This window comes from Myxine glutinosa, chromosome 1, assembly GCF_964187855.1.
Source record: "Myxine glutinosa chromosome 1, kmMyxGlut1.1, whole genome shotgun sequence".
NCBI classification, from domain to species: domain Eukaryota; kingdom Metazoa; phylum Chordata; class Myxini; order Myxiniformes; family Myxinidae; genus Myxine; species Myxine glutinosa.
This window is the reverse complement of record NC_136261.1, coordinates 273151210-273166835: the sequence shown is the minus strand read 5'-3', so window position 1 is coordinate 273166835 and position 15626 is coordinate 273151210. Positions and strand designations below refer to the sequence as shown.

The following is a 15626-nucleotide window of genomic DNA, read 5'->3' as shown; positions in this document are numbered from 1 at the left end:
TATTTTTTTTTCCTTTGTCCCTCATGTACCCCTCTAGGAAGGTCGTTGAAGCTGATGGCAAGGAATCTTGGGTCACCAATAATACATACTGGAAACTAAGAAAGGACCCTGGTTTTTCTCAGTTGGACAATCCGCTCCTTTGGTGAAAAAGTGCTTAATTCCTTTATTTTCAAGTGCAACTATCTATTGTAAAAGCCAATTCGAAGACCTCCCTTTTTTATTTTTTTCATCTTTTTCATGAAGCTCATCATAATATTTTTCATGAAGCCCATCATGAGATTTGTAACAAACATGATACAATCTCATTATTATCAACAGCTCATCATGGGATGTCATGCATGCAATAAGAACGATTTAGTTTAATGATATTATGATTTCTGTTGGAGAAATAGAACATTATCTCCATTTGTATCAATCCCAAACAATCCTAAATATTATTAGCTACTTAGCTGAGTGCCTCTATTTTCACCAGCCTATAATTCATATTGTCTCCTGTGTGTATGCATATGTATTTATGTATGTGTGTGTATATATATATATATATATATATATATATATATATATATATATATATATATATATATATATATATATATACATACATATATATATATATACAGACTTGGCATTTAATATGGAATTTTTTTTTTGTGGGGGTGAACTTACTTTTCAAGATGACTTAGAACCAAAAGTTCATTGGAATTATGTTGAAATTATTCTAAATTTTGTTAATGTGACCTTTAAAAGAAACAAAATCCACATTTGACATTTCGAAACAAATAAATTGATCCTTGAAAGTGATGTAAACTGATATCGAACTCAATTCATGGACAGTACTGTGTTAAACTTCTGTACGTTTTCCAGAAGTATCTCTTTATTTTGCACATTAGCCAAAAAATTTTTGAACAAACACAAAAGTTAAATTACGACTGGGATTACGGACAGTAAAATTACAGTTCAGTACTTAGTGTAACCCCCACGAGCATTCAGGAGAGCACGTACACGTTGAGGCATGCTGTTCACGAGATTTGCCAAGATTTGGACAGGAATCGCTTGCCATGCAGTTACAATAGCCTGCTGCAATTCACGCACAGAGGCAGGCTGCTGGTCCAAATTGTCGATTTGATGCGTTAATTCTGCCCACAAGTTCTCTATCAGATTCATATCCGGGGACATGGCAGGCCACTCCATATGCTCTGCACCATGGTTAGCAAGAAAGTGTTGGATCATGCGACCACAATGAGGCCATGCATTGTCATCTTGGAAGACAAATTTTCCTTGAAAGGCTGCACGAACAAATGGAAGCAATGTTTCTTCCAGAATGGCCCTGTGCTTGAACTGGTTCAGGTTTCCATTCAGAACAACCAGGTCAGTTTTGCCCCCTGCATGAAAAGCAGCCCAAACGGTCACCCCACCACCTCCAGCTTGGACTCTTGGCACTATACAATCTTCGTTGTAGGCTTCATGCACTTGTCGGCGCACTCGGAAGCGGCCATCTTGACGATAGACCACAAATCTAGACTTGTCACTGAAGATCACGTGATTCTAGTGTCCTGGCTGCCATTGACGGTGCTCTCTGGCCCACTGCAATCGGCGCTGGCGGTGTTGTCTGGTCAGACGTGGCTTTCTCAGGGGACGCCTGGCATGATAGCCTGCTTGAACCAGTCGTTGGTTGACTAGCCTTCTCGATACAGGCACATTTGTCAGTTGCTGCCACTCAGCCCTAAGCCGATTAGCTGACTTGGTACGGCCATTGCGGACAAACCGGTGCAGCTGGCGATCATCCCTCCTTGTGGTTCTGCGGGGACGTCCTGACCTCGGTATTGGAATCGGGACACCCCTCTGAGCATTTCGTTTCAGGATCTTTGACACCTGACATTGAGTGATGCCATACTGCCAAGCAATAGCACGCTGTTTCATGCCAGAATTTCGTAAAGCCACCACTAAATGACAAACAGCATTGTCGAGTTGACAGACCATCTCCAGGGGAAGCGGCAATATCTTTTGTAGACGTGCAGCAGTTGTTTTCCACTAATACAGAACGCAACAACCCTTATATACCCGATTGTGAAGTCAATCGTCAAATGTACCTGTCCGTACATTTTGTCACGCCACCTGTGATATAATCCTGTCATTGACTTCTTGCTGCGACAGACAAGCAGTGACATGTTTCTTTTAACAAAGAAATCACCGAAGCGTAAAAGAAACTCACCAGATTGATATACCGAGTTCAGAAAGTAAACCCAAGTCAAGAAAAAAAAAATATTCCATATTAAATGCCAAGTCTGTATGTATATATATATGTGTATATATATATATATATATATATATATATATATATATATATATATATATATATATATATATAGTATTAAGAATGCTGTACCCCACAGGCCAAGCACCAGCAATAATATATCTTCTTGCATGGTAAAGCTAGAAGGCAATGTAGGAAATGTATTATGCATTCTGAAGACCTTGACATCAATACTAAGGTTTGAATTACAATACACATTTGAATATACCATACGGCATTGTATGAGATGAGACACTATACAGAGACACCATACATTTCAAGCATATTATTCTCAAAAGTGAGTTGGTGAGTATTCACTCAAGTGAGTATTCTCAAAAGTGATTTCAACCTTAAAACTGCTGTGATCAGCAAGTCGTTAAATTTGCTAAATTTAGTTATTTTGTTAAATTGAGGTTGTTGTTTTAACATCCAGTGCTGATCATTTGTATTCAGCAAGAATTATCAATGTGTCAAGATAGACTGTTTAATTGGCTAACATCATGGTCAGTTTTTTTCTGAAATGTTACATTGATTGGTAATTTAACTTCGTAAGTTAATTTACATTTTACCATTTCAGTTTTTCAAATGTCATACAAACCTCCAGGTATGCTGTTAGGATATATTGCAGGCAATCAAAAATGTTTCATCTAAACATAAAAGAATAGAGAATATAGAAAAACAAAATAAAATTTCAACGAAATAGTTCAAGGCAGGCTTTTTCTTTTATAGTTTATATTTTTTCACAGTTTGAATACCAGTGATTATAAACAAATATCTGCTGACATGTTGTCACAATGATAGGCAAAAAGAAACATTCTCTAATGGGCACCCAAAATTATTTTAAATGATAATGCAGCTGACTAAATTTGGCGGTGTATTGTTAAAGTTATTTCGAAAAAGCATTTTTTTGTCCTTTGATTTAGTAGATACGAGAAGATACAACACATTTTTTGTCGTTTGATTCAGTGGATATGAGAAGACAACACACTTTTTTTCATTTGTTTTTCTTTTGAGTTGGGAGAAAGGTTATACCACCTTTAGAGGCCATTTTTCCCCGCAGAGCAGGGGTTGGCCTTTTTCGGGCACCTTGGTCCCCTTTTTTGAAGCGATGTTTTACAGCCGGATGCCCTTCCTGCCGCCAACCCTGTTAGTCGCCTCTTGTGACACACAGGGAATTACCAGTGAACTGGTACCTAATTTGCCGACCTCGGAAGGATGACAGGTTGAGTCAACCCCCCTGGCATTAATTCGGTGATGGACCGGGATTCGAACCCAGGATCCTAGGATCCCAGGCCGGCACCCTAACCGCTAAGCCAACACCAGGCTAGTTGGGAGAAAGGTTGACATGGAATTTTTCTCGGTGGACTGATAGACACCTATAAAAAAATGCTGGTGTTCTCAATGAATAAATAGAAAAATAGTACAAATATTTATTGTTTCATGAATTTTTTTTTCTTCAGTTTTTCAATTAACTGATTGCTGTTCTGTTCTGTTCAGTGTTAATCTAAAGTCATTATTTTCAAACTTCAGAAGCCAGGGATAAGAGTACTCATTGAACCTTTTACAAATCCATTTCTGTTATATTTTGGATACTAGTGAGGTGCTAGGCACTGGTGGGAGGCCAGAAGCAAACAGAAAATGCAGAAACGGTGAATGCTAACGCATGAAACCAATAAATTCCACATTCATGTAGCACCTTCAGTCACACGTCAGACATGGACAGCAAGTTCGTGAAGGACTCCCATGAAAAACGTACCCGTTGGCAAACAAACGGGTACATTTGTACACAAACAAATTTTTAAATCCTGATGTGAAGTTCTGTATGGTTGGGTGCATACAATTACGAATTCAAAATCGTCATTGTGTTCACTCAATTCCAATCATCAATTGATATTTTAACAAAACGATTAACACGATTAACGTTTAATGATTTAACATTACGATTGAATGATGGTTGTATTTGGATTTTATCAAACTCGCACATTGCCATCACCTGTCCACTTCTGCAATCGTGGCAGGTTCATAATAGTCATCAAAATCTAAACAGTATTCGTAGAATTTCAATAAAAGCCACATCACTGTTCATATCGGTAAATATTATTCCATCGTGTTTGGAAAATTGGAAAACTTGGAAAAACAATATAGCCTATTTTACTCCCAGGGGTCCCAGGAATACCCACCCAAAATATATTTGCGATTGGTTGAGCCGTTTTTGCGGTACCTTCGAACGGACGGACGGACATTTGGCGAATTATAGTAAGATGCTTCTGAATTTTGCCAAATCATTGTTGTTTCAAATTCAAATATTCTTTCTAGTTACTTTGAAAAACATTGTGGCATATTATTCCAGAAAAAAATGTAATTTTTGCAAAAGATTAGCAATGCTCAGGCTTGTATACAAAATATTGCAGATATTTATATCTAATATATATGATTATAATATATAAGTTTATTATTATAAAGCTGCAAAAGCTATCTACCAAAATATGATTTCATTGGGAGCTGCATTCATCAAAATAAACAGTGCAATACTAAACCTATACATAACTTGAAATGTAATTTGCAGAAATCTACTTTTATCACTAAGTATATAATATAGGATATTTTGGGAATCACAATGTACATATAATCATGTTGCAATATTTCATAAGTGCAGTATAGTTGAACTTTGTTTCATATATTGTTTGAATTTAGTTGATGCTCAGTAGAGATTAGCATTCATTAAACATTTTCAACATGTTATTCTCCTCAATAAAGTTCAGATATGAAGTTATTTGTGATTTGTAACAATCATGATTAGTATATGGGACAAAGGTAGGCCTAATGTTTTTTCTGATGCAGTAACTATGCAGTGTATTTGATTTGAAAAATATTTGTTCTAAAATAAATGATCAGTTTTAACATTCATTTTAACTTTTATTTCGCAACAACTATGTTGTAATTTGATTGTTTGTTGAATGCATGATAAAACAAATAATACTCTTGCTTTCAAACTTACTATTCTGGGCTTAAAACTCATTTTATTCTCATTGATATGAGGGTGACCACTAAGGTTGTAACCCAACATCAAAATAAAAAAATAATTTAAAGGCGATTATTCTGTAAAAGAAAGTCATCATTGGAGATATAAGAATAACAGTTTTGTTAACCTTGAAAGATGTTTTACGTCATACCACCGACATTTTCATATCAACCAAATATTTTTGGAATAATTTGAGTGATATAAAGTGATTTGATTTATTGGTTATTGCAAAGTGGATGCACAGTTTTGAAAACAATTACATTGTTCATTGATTATTTTGTACGTATTGACCTCATGATGTCCTTTTAATTTACCATTGTTGCGTTGCACCATAATAGGTCTGCTTCTGCAAATGAGCATCATCTAAGTTACATTTTACATTCAAATAAAGCTATATTCCTTAAAATTTTATGCATTAGATGTAAAAAGTTGATTTTATTCTCGAGGTATTTTCGTTATTTTCATATCTTTTTGTCATGGATCCTATCTTCAATTGTCATAATTTTATGTCTCAACCATTCCAAGCTGCCTTACTGCAAAGCTACGATCTATCATGAATACAATGTACCTTGTTTGAACAATTGTTCTTTATTCTGTCATCAGTGTAGACATTATTGATTTTGCAATTATTTTTGCTTTATTTTAGACCTGCCTAGTTGTACAGATATGATGTATTTTTGTATGCGAAAATTTGCTAACACATGATCGTAGGACAATTCATGAAAATGATAAATTTTTTCTCGATGAAAAATTCCATTTTGTGTATTTTTGACTTTTTTTTTTAGTAGCCACGTCCAGCTTTTACATCAATCCAACTGATGTCCAGTCATTCACATCTGTTTCATTATGCTCTCATCTGATGCGGTACATGAAGTTGACAAACAAGGCTCAGAAAGTTGTGTGGCCTGTTTATTGGCATTCCTTACAGCAGCAGCTTGTATCCTGGAAATGACCGTTGATACTTCCTGCTGTGCAACTGCACAGTCTGCTCAACACAAACTACATACATGCCAGTAATCGATACTCGTATTGTGAATGACACCTATGACCATAGAATCATCGTTTCTGTGCTCCGTTTCATGCTCAGCTCCGACTGATGGGAGAGCATTTTCTTTGATGGTGTCAAAGCAAAATATTGTGACTTGTCATGTGATCCAAGTACAAAGTCACTAAAACTGTCCAGCACACTCAAGCATTCTTGAAAGAATAGACACATAACTCAAGAAAGCTTCTACGTCTTAGCACTTTGTATACATAACAATAATTGTTGGAATTAATTTTCAACATCAGATGGCATTGTCAGAAAAAAGCAAGAGTTGCAATTCCCACCCTAGATAAAGGTTGCATGCTATCGAAGGTTGCCAGAGTGTTTATATACACAGATGTTTGTATTGTTTATTCAATATGCGTGATAATGAGAACTGTTTTTTTTTGGTCATCTTTTCTTGGAATTAATCTTTCACAAAAATATTGAATATTACACAAAATGAAACACAATTGTACCCAAAGACAAAGTAAAGTAGGCAGGTCTATTACTTGTTACTGTGCAAGAAAAAAAAGGACTGAGGAAGAAAATTATTTTGCTTTTTTAAGTATTTAATCGCCAGATTTATTTAACTTGATTTTGTGTTTTGATCTGAATTTATTGTGCAACATTTGCTGTGCAAACTAAATGTGTACTGCCTGGCAAAAATATATTGTTTGAGTTTCAAAATTGATTGTCTGCTTTCTTATTTTAATCATTCATGTAATATTGGGCAAATTTAAGGAGATGAGATGTTATGGGACACATTTAAATGGAAGGCTGGGTATTTTCAGAAGAAATGGTCAGCGGTAGAAGAGAGAAGGGGTGGCAGATTGACATCAAGGACTGAAAGGGAAACGGTGAATTTTTTGAGAAAGGGAAGTTGTAAAGGTTGTTTAGTGAGGCAGGGTGAATATTTAATGGGATTGCAGAGAAGGTAAAGTGAAGGACAGTGATGTTTGATAATTATAGTGTACATCATGCTTGAAAATTGAATAATAACATGGAGAAACTGAAGCTAAGGATAGAAAAGAAAATGATATAATTGCTGTTGGTAAAACTTGCTTTAAGTCTAGACAGTGGAGGACCGGCCTGGATAGTTACAAGTTTTCTAGGTGAGACAGGACAATCAGAGAATGTGAGGACTAACCAAATGGATAAAGGACAGTCAGAGCATGGAAAGGAGGGCTGTATTAAATAATTGATTGTGAACATAGAGTGAATCAATATTAAAGAGCAAAAATGGAAAGGTCACCTTTGTATATGTTCAAACAGAGGGGAGAGCCAAGAAACTGATATCAAACCTAAGATATCTCTCTCTCTCTCTCTCTCTCTCTCTCTCTCTCTCTCTCTCTCTCTCTCTCTCTCTCTCTCTCTCTCTCTCTCTCTCTCTCTATCTCTATCTCTCAATCTCTCAATCTCTCAAAAGAAGTAAGTTAAAGAAAAAAAGGAAATGAGAAAGCATCTCAAAATGCAAAGCTTGTCTGTGTCTGCTTTGTACTCAAACTAAACTTGACGAAAACGACAGTTGAAAAATATTGTACATTTTATTAAATTTTTTGGCATATTCTCATAATAAATGTTTGTTGAATATTTGATGACAAAAGTTCTTTTGGTGAGAATGTTATGGCCTGAACAGACACAATGAAGTTCACTGGTAAATAAATAAACACAGAAGCGATTTATAAAAACAAAACAACGGAGCTTCTCGTCTTCGTGCTGCAGTTGAGATGATAAGGCGTATTTGTACTTCACGTGACTTTTATCGATATTTTGACCCATTCATCAATGAATCCTCTCTATATTCTCATGATAAGGGAGCGTAATGACAAAAGCTCAAATAGTAACAATGTTATGGTCTGCACAGAGAGTCATTATTATTATATACCATTATCATTATTGAGCATCATCATTAATGATGCATCATCATCTGCATTTCATCGTTTTCCCTGCCCATAAATAAACAGTTTATGGGGCTTCAATGTTTTTGCGCTTTTCCCCCAGCAACTACATTCCTGGAACTTGTCTCCAGGGCGAAAAAAAACAAAAACCCGTGGCTCATGCACGAGTATGGCTATCTATAGGTCACGATGACATTTCCCTTTTACGTTTTGACCACATTTTAAATTATTTTCACCATATTCTCAAAACTTGGTTTGTTGAAAAATTGATGACAAAAAAGCTCATATAGTAAAAAGTTATGGCCTCGACACAGACAGACACACAAAAGCGATTGCAAAACCCCGACTTCCGCTGCGTTGGGTCAGGGAAAATAGAAAAGGGAAAGTCTTTAACTTAACAGGTATGGAATTACAAGGCAACACAAACGCAATAAAAAGGTCCATTGTAGTTGAATCAAATCAAATACACATTGAGTCAAATCAAAACGAAAACTATATATATATAGCCTGGTCCTCCTGTGAAACTTCATTATTGAAGCCCCATTTGTATGGCTCTCTTGCCATTGATACAAACTGACTGAAGCACACAGCTAAAGGAGAAATAGGAAAACTTCTACTTTAAATACAGGCATCGACCATTTGATGTATGAGGCAAGTGTACAAAGTGGACACAACATTGAACGAGAACAGCACTCGGTAGAGCACATACCTCTGCCAGGCTGAACAGTTTACGTTTTGTATCCCACTGATAGGTCGGACCTGAAGCAAAATAGAATCGCTTGTTTTAGTCACCTACTCAATTTGTCCACCCGATTTTGTCATAAGTTGTCCACAACTTTTTGAAATATCGTGCTATTTCCATTCCCTAGCTATGTCATTGTTGGCCCTATCTCTCATTGCTGAAGAATCACTTTAAAATTCTCATATCCAGATCTTCACCAAAAATCTAATCAATTCGTCCTTGTCACATGCTCAACTTCACCAAATTTCGTCCGAATTCGGCCACAGCTTTTTCAGATATCCTGTTGACAGACAGACTGACAAACAAACAAGAAGGCGTCAGTCTGACAAGTATAACGAAAATCGTCACAGTCACCAAATGAGCTTGCTTTGACCTATACTGTACACTCAAAAACATTGACCGCCTCACCTTTGTCCTTCAGAATTATCTGGTAAAGTTTGACGAGGCTAGCTGAAAGCGTTCGCGAGTGATCGCACTCACAGACAAACATACAAACAAACAAACAAGACAGACCGACATATGATGAAAATTCTCAATTTTCGTCATAACAAGAAGGCGCCAGGTAGGATGAAAGGTAAGATGAAAATCGAGAGAACCTTGACCTTGGACCATTGTCATTTTGACGATATCTTTCCCATCAGTGGCTCAGGAATGATTTATATCAATGAAATGTATTTATTGTCAAATTTTCTATTTTCTTCGGTGACCACCACGTCTCGCTCGCTGCACCAATTGTTAAGCGCGATAGAGCCCAAAATGTGTTTATGCAAATGACGTCACTGTCACCTTGACCTTTGACATATGTAGTCAAGTCACATTGACAGCCTCACATTTTTCCTTCGGAATAGTTTGTTAAAGTTTGACGAAGATAACTGAAAGTGTTCGCGAGTTATTGCACTCAGACAAACAAACAAATTAGACAGACTGACATATAACATATTGTCGTGTGTCTGCCCTGTAGTGAACACTGCAGGGCGACACAGATGACTAAACGAGCTTTAACTCCAAGGCTCGTTCAATCCAATGGCGGACCTTCGTTATACGCGCGGGGGAAAACGTGGGAGGAAGAGCCGCGAACGCCACCGGCAGTCTTCACGGGTCCACCGGCAGTCTTCGAACCTGAAACAATTAACTCAAACCGACACGGAATTAAAATGTACAAAAATACCGGTTTTATTAAAAAAATTAAGAAATGCCGATAACAAAATAATGCACGATAAGAACTATAATTCCTAAATGGTCCCCACACAGACCCATACACAAGACAAAGGGGATAAATAAATGAAAGTAAATAATGCGTTGGTGTGTACTCAGCTGCGAGCGGCTTCTGAACCCCGTCGGGAATTGTCAAAACCCCCGCGTCCTTGGCATGAACAGCACGCTTTGCTGCGCAGCTCGTGAGCAGGAACAAGGCCTCCGTGCACAGTTCACTCCTCTAGCCATTGAGAGCGCAGTGAGCAGGCCACATCTGTCCACTCGTTTCTGTTCCACACAGCACCGCCGCCTCTCCGGTTCACTGGGCACAGCCCTCAGCCATCACGAAGCCACGGCCTAGCACACCAGAGTCCACGAGCCGCAACCGCCTTTCCTCACGATCGTCGAAACCCAAAGTTAGGGATATAAAATGCTGACTGCACAGCACCAATGTCCCACGCAAGAGAGCAAAAATGCTACCGTTCGCTGTGAACTCCCGGGTGTAAGGGACGCTACCAAATGTTCACGTGCTCGTCAATGAATCCCCCTCACGCAGGAGCGCTATGAACTCCGACCGCTCGCTGTGAAATCCTGAAGCAGAGCGAGATATTCAATCGTGACTTCACTACCAAAGCCAGAAGACGAGAGACAGCCAAGAGACGAGAAGAGAAAATGTCGGGGAGAGCGTTCTTTTATACTCAAGGCGTCATTGTCATCGAAAACGTCATCCATGCCTGCTCCTAGTCCCATCTTAACAGTCCTTGCTCCAATCAATCCCAGAACAATCACTCTTCTTCGCGGCATGGCCTCCCGGACCTGCCTGTTTGATGTGGCGATGTGGCTGCTGGCAGCGCCAGTGGTATTGTTCAATGTCTTGTTGCGGTCGCTTTTATTTAGTGTAATAAATGCGTGATTGCCTGGCTTTGTGTTTGTGCTGCTGGTGCCATAAGGAACAGCGGAAAAATAACAGAGGCCATTGCATACAGGGGATTATTTACCCATAATCCCGAACTAATTAACATAACCCCATCCCTCATGATGGGAATGAAGATACGCGCTTACACGACATGCGGTCTAAACGAATTTCCTACAAATGTACATGGGGGTTCTACTTCATCGGGACATACGGAGCATGGTAATCTACACACTTCTACCTTGACTAAGGTAATCAATGCCTACCCCCACAAACGTAACAACATACTGTGTATAATAAACAAAATATAGCAAACAAACAGACAGGAGTGAAAACATAACCTCCATCTACCTTCAGTGAAAGGTATTTAGGGAGTTTACACAGATAAATGCAATAAAGAAATATCTGAATTACATAAGTATTCAACCCATGAACTTCCCTTCTTTACCTCGAGACAATCCCCATGTCTCCAGCCGAGCATGTCTCCAGCATAAGGTAAGCCAGCTAACACAACACTGTTGGGCCAACGTTGAAAAATAGACATCACGATTGCAACCAATAGACAATGTTAGGCCAACGTTGGGAAATAGACGTCGCGGTTGCAACCAATAGGCAACGTAAGGCCAACGTTGGAAAATAGACGTCACGGTTGCAACCAATAGACAACGTAAGGCCAACATTGGAAAATAGACGTCGCGGTTGCAACCAATAGATAACGTTAGGCCAACATTGAAAAATAGACGTGTTTGCAACCAATAGACAACATTATGCCAACGTTGAAAAATAGACGTCGCGATTGCAACCAATAGACAATGTTAGGCCAACATTGAAAAATAGACGTCGCGTTTGCAACCAATAGATAACGTTCGGCCAATGTTGAAAAATTGACGTCGCATTTGCAACCAATAGACAACGTTAGGACAACGTTGAAAAATAGACATTGCGTTTGCAACCAATAGACAACGCTAGGCCAACGTTGGAAAATAGACGTCGCGTTTGCAAACAATAGACAACATTATGCCAACGTTGGAAAATAGACGTCGCGTCGCAATGTCTCAAACTGCCAAAATCAAGACTCTGCTCACCTTCACTCCTTCATTCCCCTTTTCTCCCGCCTCTGGAACAAACTCCCTCACTCTCTTCAATCCCACTCCTCCCTCCAGGTCTTTAAAACAGCTGTTCACCACCATCTCTTATCTTCCCCCAACCAAAACCTTGATCTTTTCTACCCCCGCTAATTTCACCCCAAATCCACTTTTTTGAAATACCAACTTCTTTCCTGGAAGTCCTTGGTGTCCTTGTGTTTATACTTCTCCCACCCCCCATCCCCCCCCCCCCCCTTTCCCACGCCGCCTCCCCCCAAGCCCTGTCCCTCCCACACATTCCCGATGTCCCTGCTCTCAAATGTTGTGTTTATGTGCTTCCCCTTCTCTCCCCATCTTGTCTACCGCTCCCTTTTTTATATACTTTGTTTGTTTGTCTGTTTGATTTGTTTATGTGATAAATGTTAGCTCTTTCACGAGCCTCGATTCTGTATACAAAAAAAACAAAACAAAACAAAAAAAACAATTGCAACCAATAGACAACGTTAGGCCAATGTTGGAAAATAGATGTTGCATTTGCAACCAATAGATAACGTTAGGCCAACGTTGGAAAATAGACGTCGCGATTGCAAACAATAGATAACGTTAGGCCAACGTTGGAAAATAGACGTCGCGATTGCAAACAATAGATAACGTTGGAAAATAGACGTCGCGATTGCAAATAATAGACAACGTTAGGCCAACGTTGGAAAATAGACGTTGCGTTTGCAACCAATAGACAACGTTAGGCCAACGTTGGAAAATAGACGTCGCGATTGAAATAATAGACAACATTATGCCAACGTTGGAAAATAGACGTTGCATTTGCAACCAATAGACAACGTTAGGCCAAAGTTGGAAAATAGACGTTGCATTTGCAACCAATAGACAACGCTAGGCCAACGTTGGAAAATAGACATTGCGTTTGCAACCAATAGACAACGTTAGGCCAAAGTTGGAAAATAGACGTTGCGTTTGCAACCAATAGACAACGCTAGGCCAACGTTGGAAAATAGACGTCGCGTTTGCAAACAATAGACAACATTATGCCAACGTTGGAAAATAGACGTTGCATTTGCAACCAATAGACAACGTTAGGCCAAAGTTGGAAAATAGACGTTGCATTTGCAACCAATAGACAACGCTAGGCCAACGTTGGAAAATAGACATTGCGTTTGCAACCAATAGACAACGCTAGGCCAACGTTGGAAAATAGACGTCGCGTTTGCAAACAATAGACAACATTATGCCAACGTTGGAAAATAGACATCGCGTCGCAATGTCTCAAACTGCCAAAATCAAGACTCTGCTCACCTTCACTCCTTCATTCCCCTTTTCTCCCGCCTCTGGAACAAACTCCCTCACTCTCTTCAATCCCACTCCTCCCTCCAGGTCTTTAAAACAGCTGTTCACCACCATCTCTTATCTTCCCCCAACCAAAACCTTGATCTTTTCTACCCCCGCTAATTTCACCCCAAATCCACTTTTTTGAAATACCAACTTCTTTCCTGGAAGTCCTTGGTGTCCTTGTGTTTATACTTCTCCCACCCCCCACCCCCCCCCCTTTCCCACGCCGCCTCCCCCCAAGCCCTGTCCCTCCCACACATTCCCGATGTCCCTGCTCTCAAATGTTGTGTTTATGTGCTTCCCCTTCTCTCCCCATCTTGTCTACCGCTCCCCTTTTCATATACTTTGTTTGTTTGTCTGTTTGATTTGTTTATGTGATAAATGTTAGCTCTTTCACGAGCCTCGATTCTGTATACAAAAAAAACAAAACAAAACAAAAAAAACAATTGCAACCAATAGACAACGTTAGGCCAATGTTGGAAAATAGATGTTGCATTTGCAACCAATAGATAACGTTAGGCCAATGTTGGAAAATAGACGTCGCGATTGCAAACAATAGATAACGTTAGGCCAACGTTGGAAAATAGACGTCGCGATTGCAAACAATAGATAACGTTAGGCCAACGTTGGAAAATAGACGTCGCGATTGCAAATAATAGACAACGTTAGGCCAACGTTGGAAAATAGACGTTGCGTTTGCAACCAATAGACAACGTTAGGCCAACGTTGGAAAATAGACGTCGCGATTGCAAACAATAGATAACGTTAGGCCAACGTTGGAAAATAGACGTCGCGATTGCAAATAATAGACAACGTTAGGCCAACGTTGGAAAATAGACGTTGCATTTGCAACCAATAGACAATGTCAGGCCAACGTTGGAAAATAGACGTTGCGTTTGCAACCAAACGATAACGTTAGGCCAACGTTGGAAAATAGACGTTGCGTTTGGAATGAATAAACAATGTTGGGACAACGTTGGAAAATAGACGTCGCGATTGCAACCAATAGACAACGTCAGGCCAACGTTGGAAAATAGACGTCGCGATTGCAAATAATAGACAACGTTTGGCCAACCTTGGAAAATAGACGTCGCAATTGCAACCAATAGACAACGTTAGGCCAAAGTTGGAAAATAGACGTTGCGTTTGCAACCAAACGATAACGTTAGGCCAACGTTGGAAAATAGACGTTGCGTTTGGAATGAATAAACAATGTTGGGACAACGTTGGAAAATAGACGTCGCGATTGCAACCAATAGACAACGTCAGGCCAACGTTGGAAAATAGACGTTGCGTTTGCAACCAATAGACAACGTTAGGCCAACGTTTGAAAATAGACGTCGCGAATGCAACCAATTGACAACGTTAGGCCAACATTGAAAAATAGACGTCGTGATTGCAAGCAATAGACAACGTCAGGCCAACATTGGAAAATAGACGTTGCGTTTGCAACCAATCGATAAAGTTAGGCCAACGTTGAAAAATAGACATCACAATTGCAACCAATAGATAACGTTAGGCCAACGTTGAAAAATAGACGTCGTGTTTGCAAGCAATAGACAACGTTAGGCCAATTTTGGAAAATATACGTCGCGATTGCAACCAATAGACAACGTTAGGCCAACGTTGGAAAATAGACGTTGCGTTTGCAACCAATCGATAACGTTAAGCCAACGTTGGAAAATAGACGTTGCGTTTGGAATGAATAAACAATGTTGTGACAACGTTGGAAAATAGACGTCGCGATTGCAACCAATAGATAACGTTAGGCCAACGTTGGAAAATAGACGTTGCGTTTGCAACCAATAGATAACGTTAGGCCAACGTTGGAAAATAAACGTTGCGTTTGCAATGAATAAACAACGTTGGGACAACGTTGGAAAATAGACGTCGCGATTGCAACCAATAGATAACGTTAGGCCAACGTTGGAAAATAGACGTCGCGATTGCAACCAATAGACAACGTTAGGCCAACGTTGGAAAATAGATGTCGCGATTACAACCAATAGAGAACGTTAGGCCAACGTTGGAAAATAGACGTTGCGTTTGCAACCAATAGACAACGTTCGGCCAATGTTGGAAAATAGACGTCACGATTGCAACCAATA

At 39.3% G+C, this 15626-nt stretch overlaps 1 protein-coding gene across 1 annotated transcript in view; it reads left to right on the top strand.

Moving 5' to 3' along the window:
- The window catches only part of OSBPL6 (oxysterol binding protein like 6), a 182165-nt gene extending 175140 nt beyond the window's left edge, over nucleotides 1-7025 (top strand). The window contains exons 25-26 of the mRNA XM_078787034.1: nucleotides 38-142; nucleotides 6101-7025. Coding sequence (XP_078643160.1) covers nucleotides 38-142; nucleotides 6101-6134 — 139 coding nt within the window. The 3' untranslated portion in view covers nucleotides 6135-7025. The remainder of the gene's footprint in view (nucleotides 1-37; nucleotides 143-6100) is intronic.
- The last annotated feature ends 8601 nt before the right edge of the window (nucleotides 7026-15626 follow it).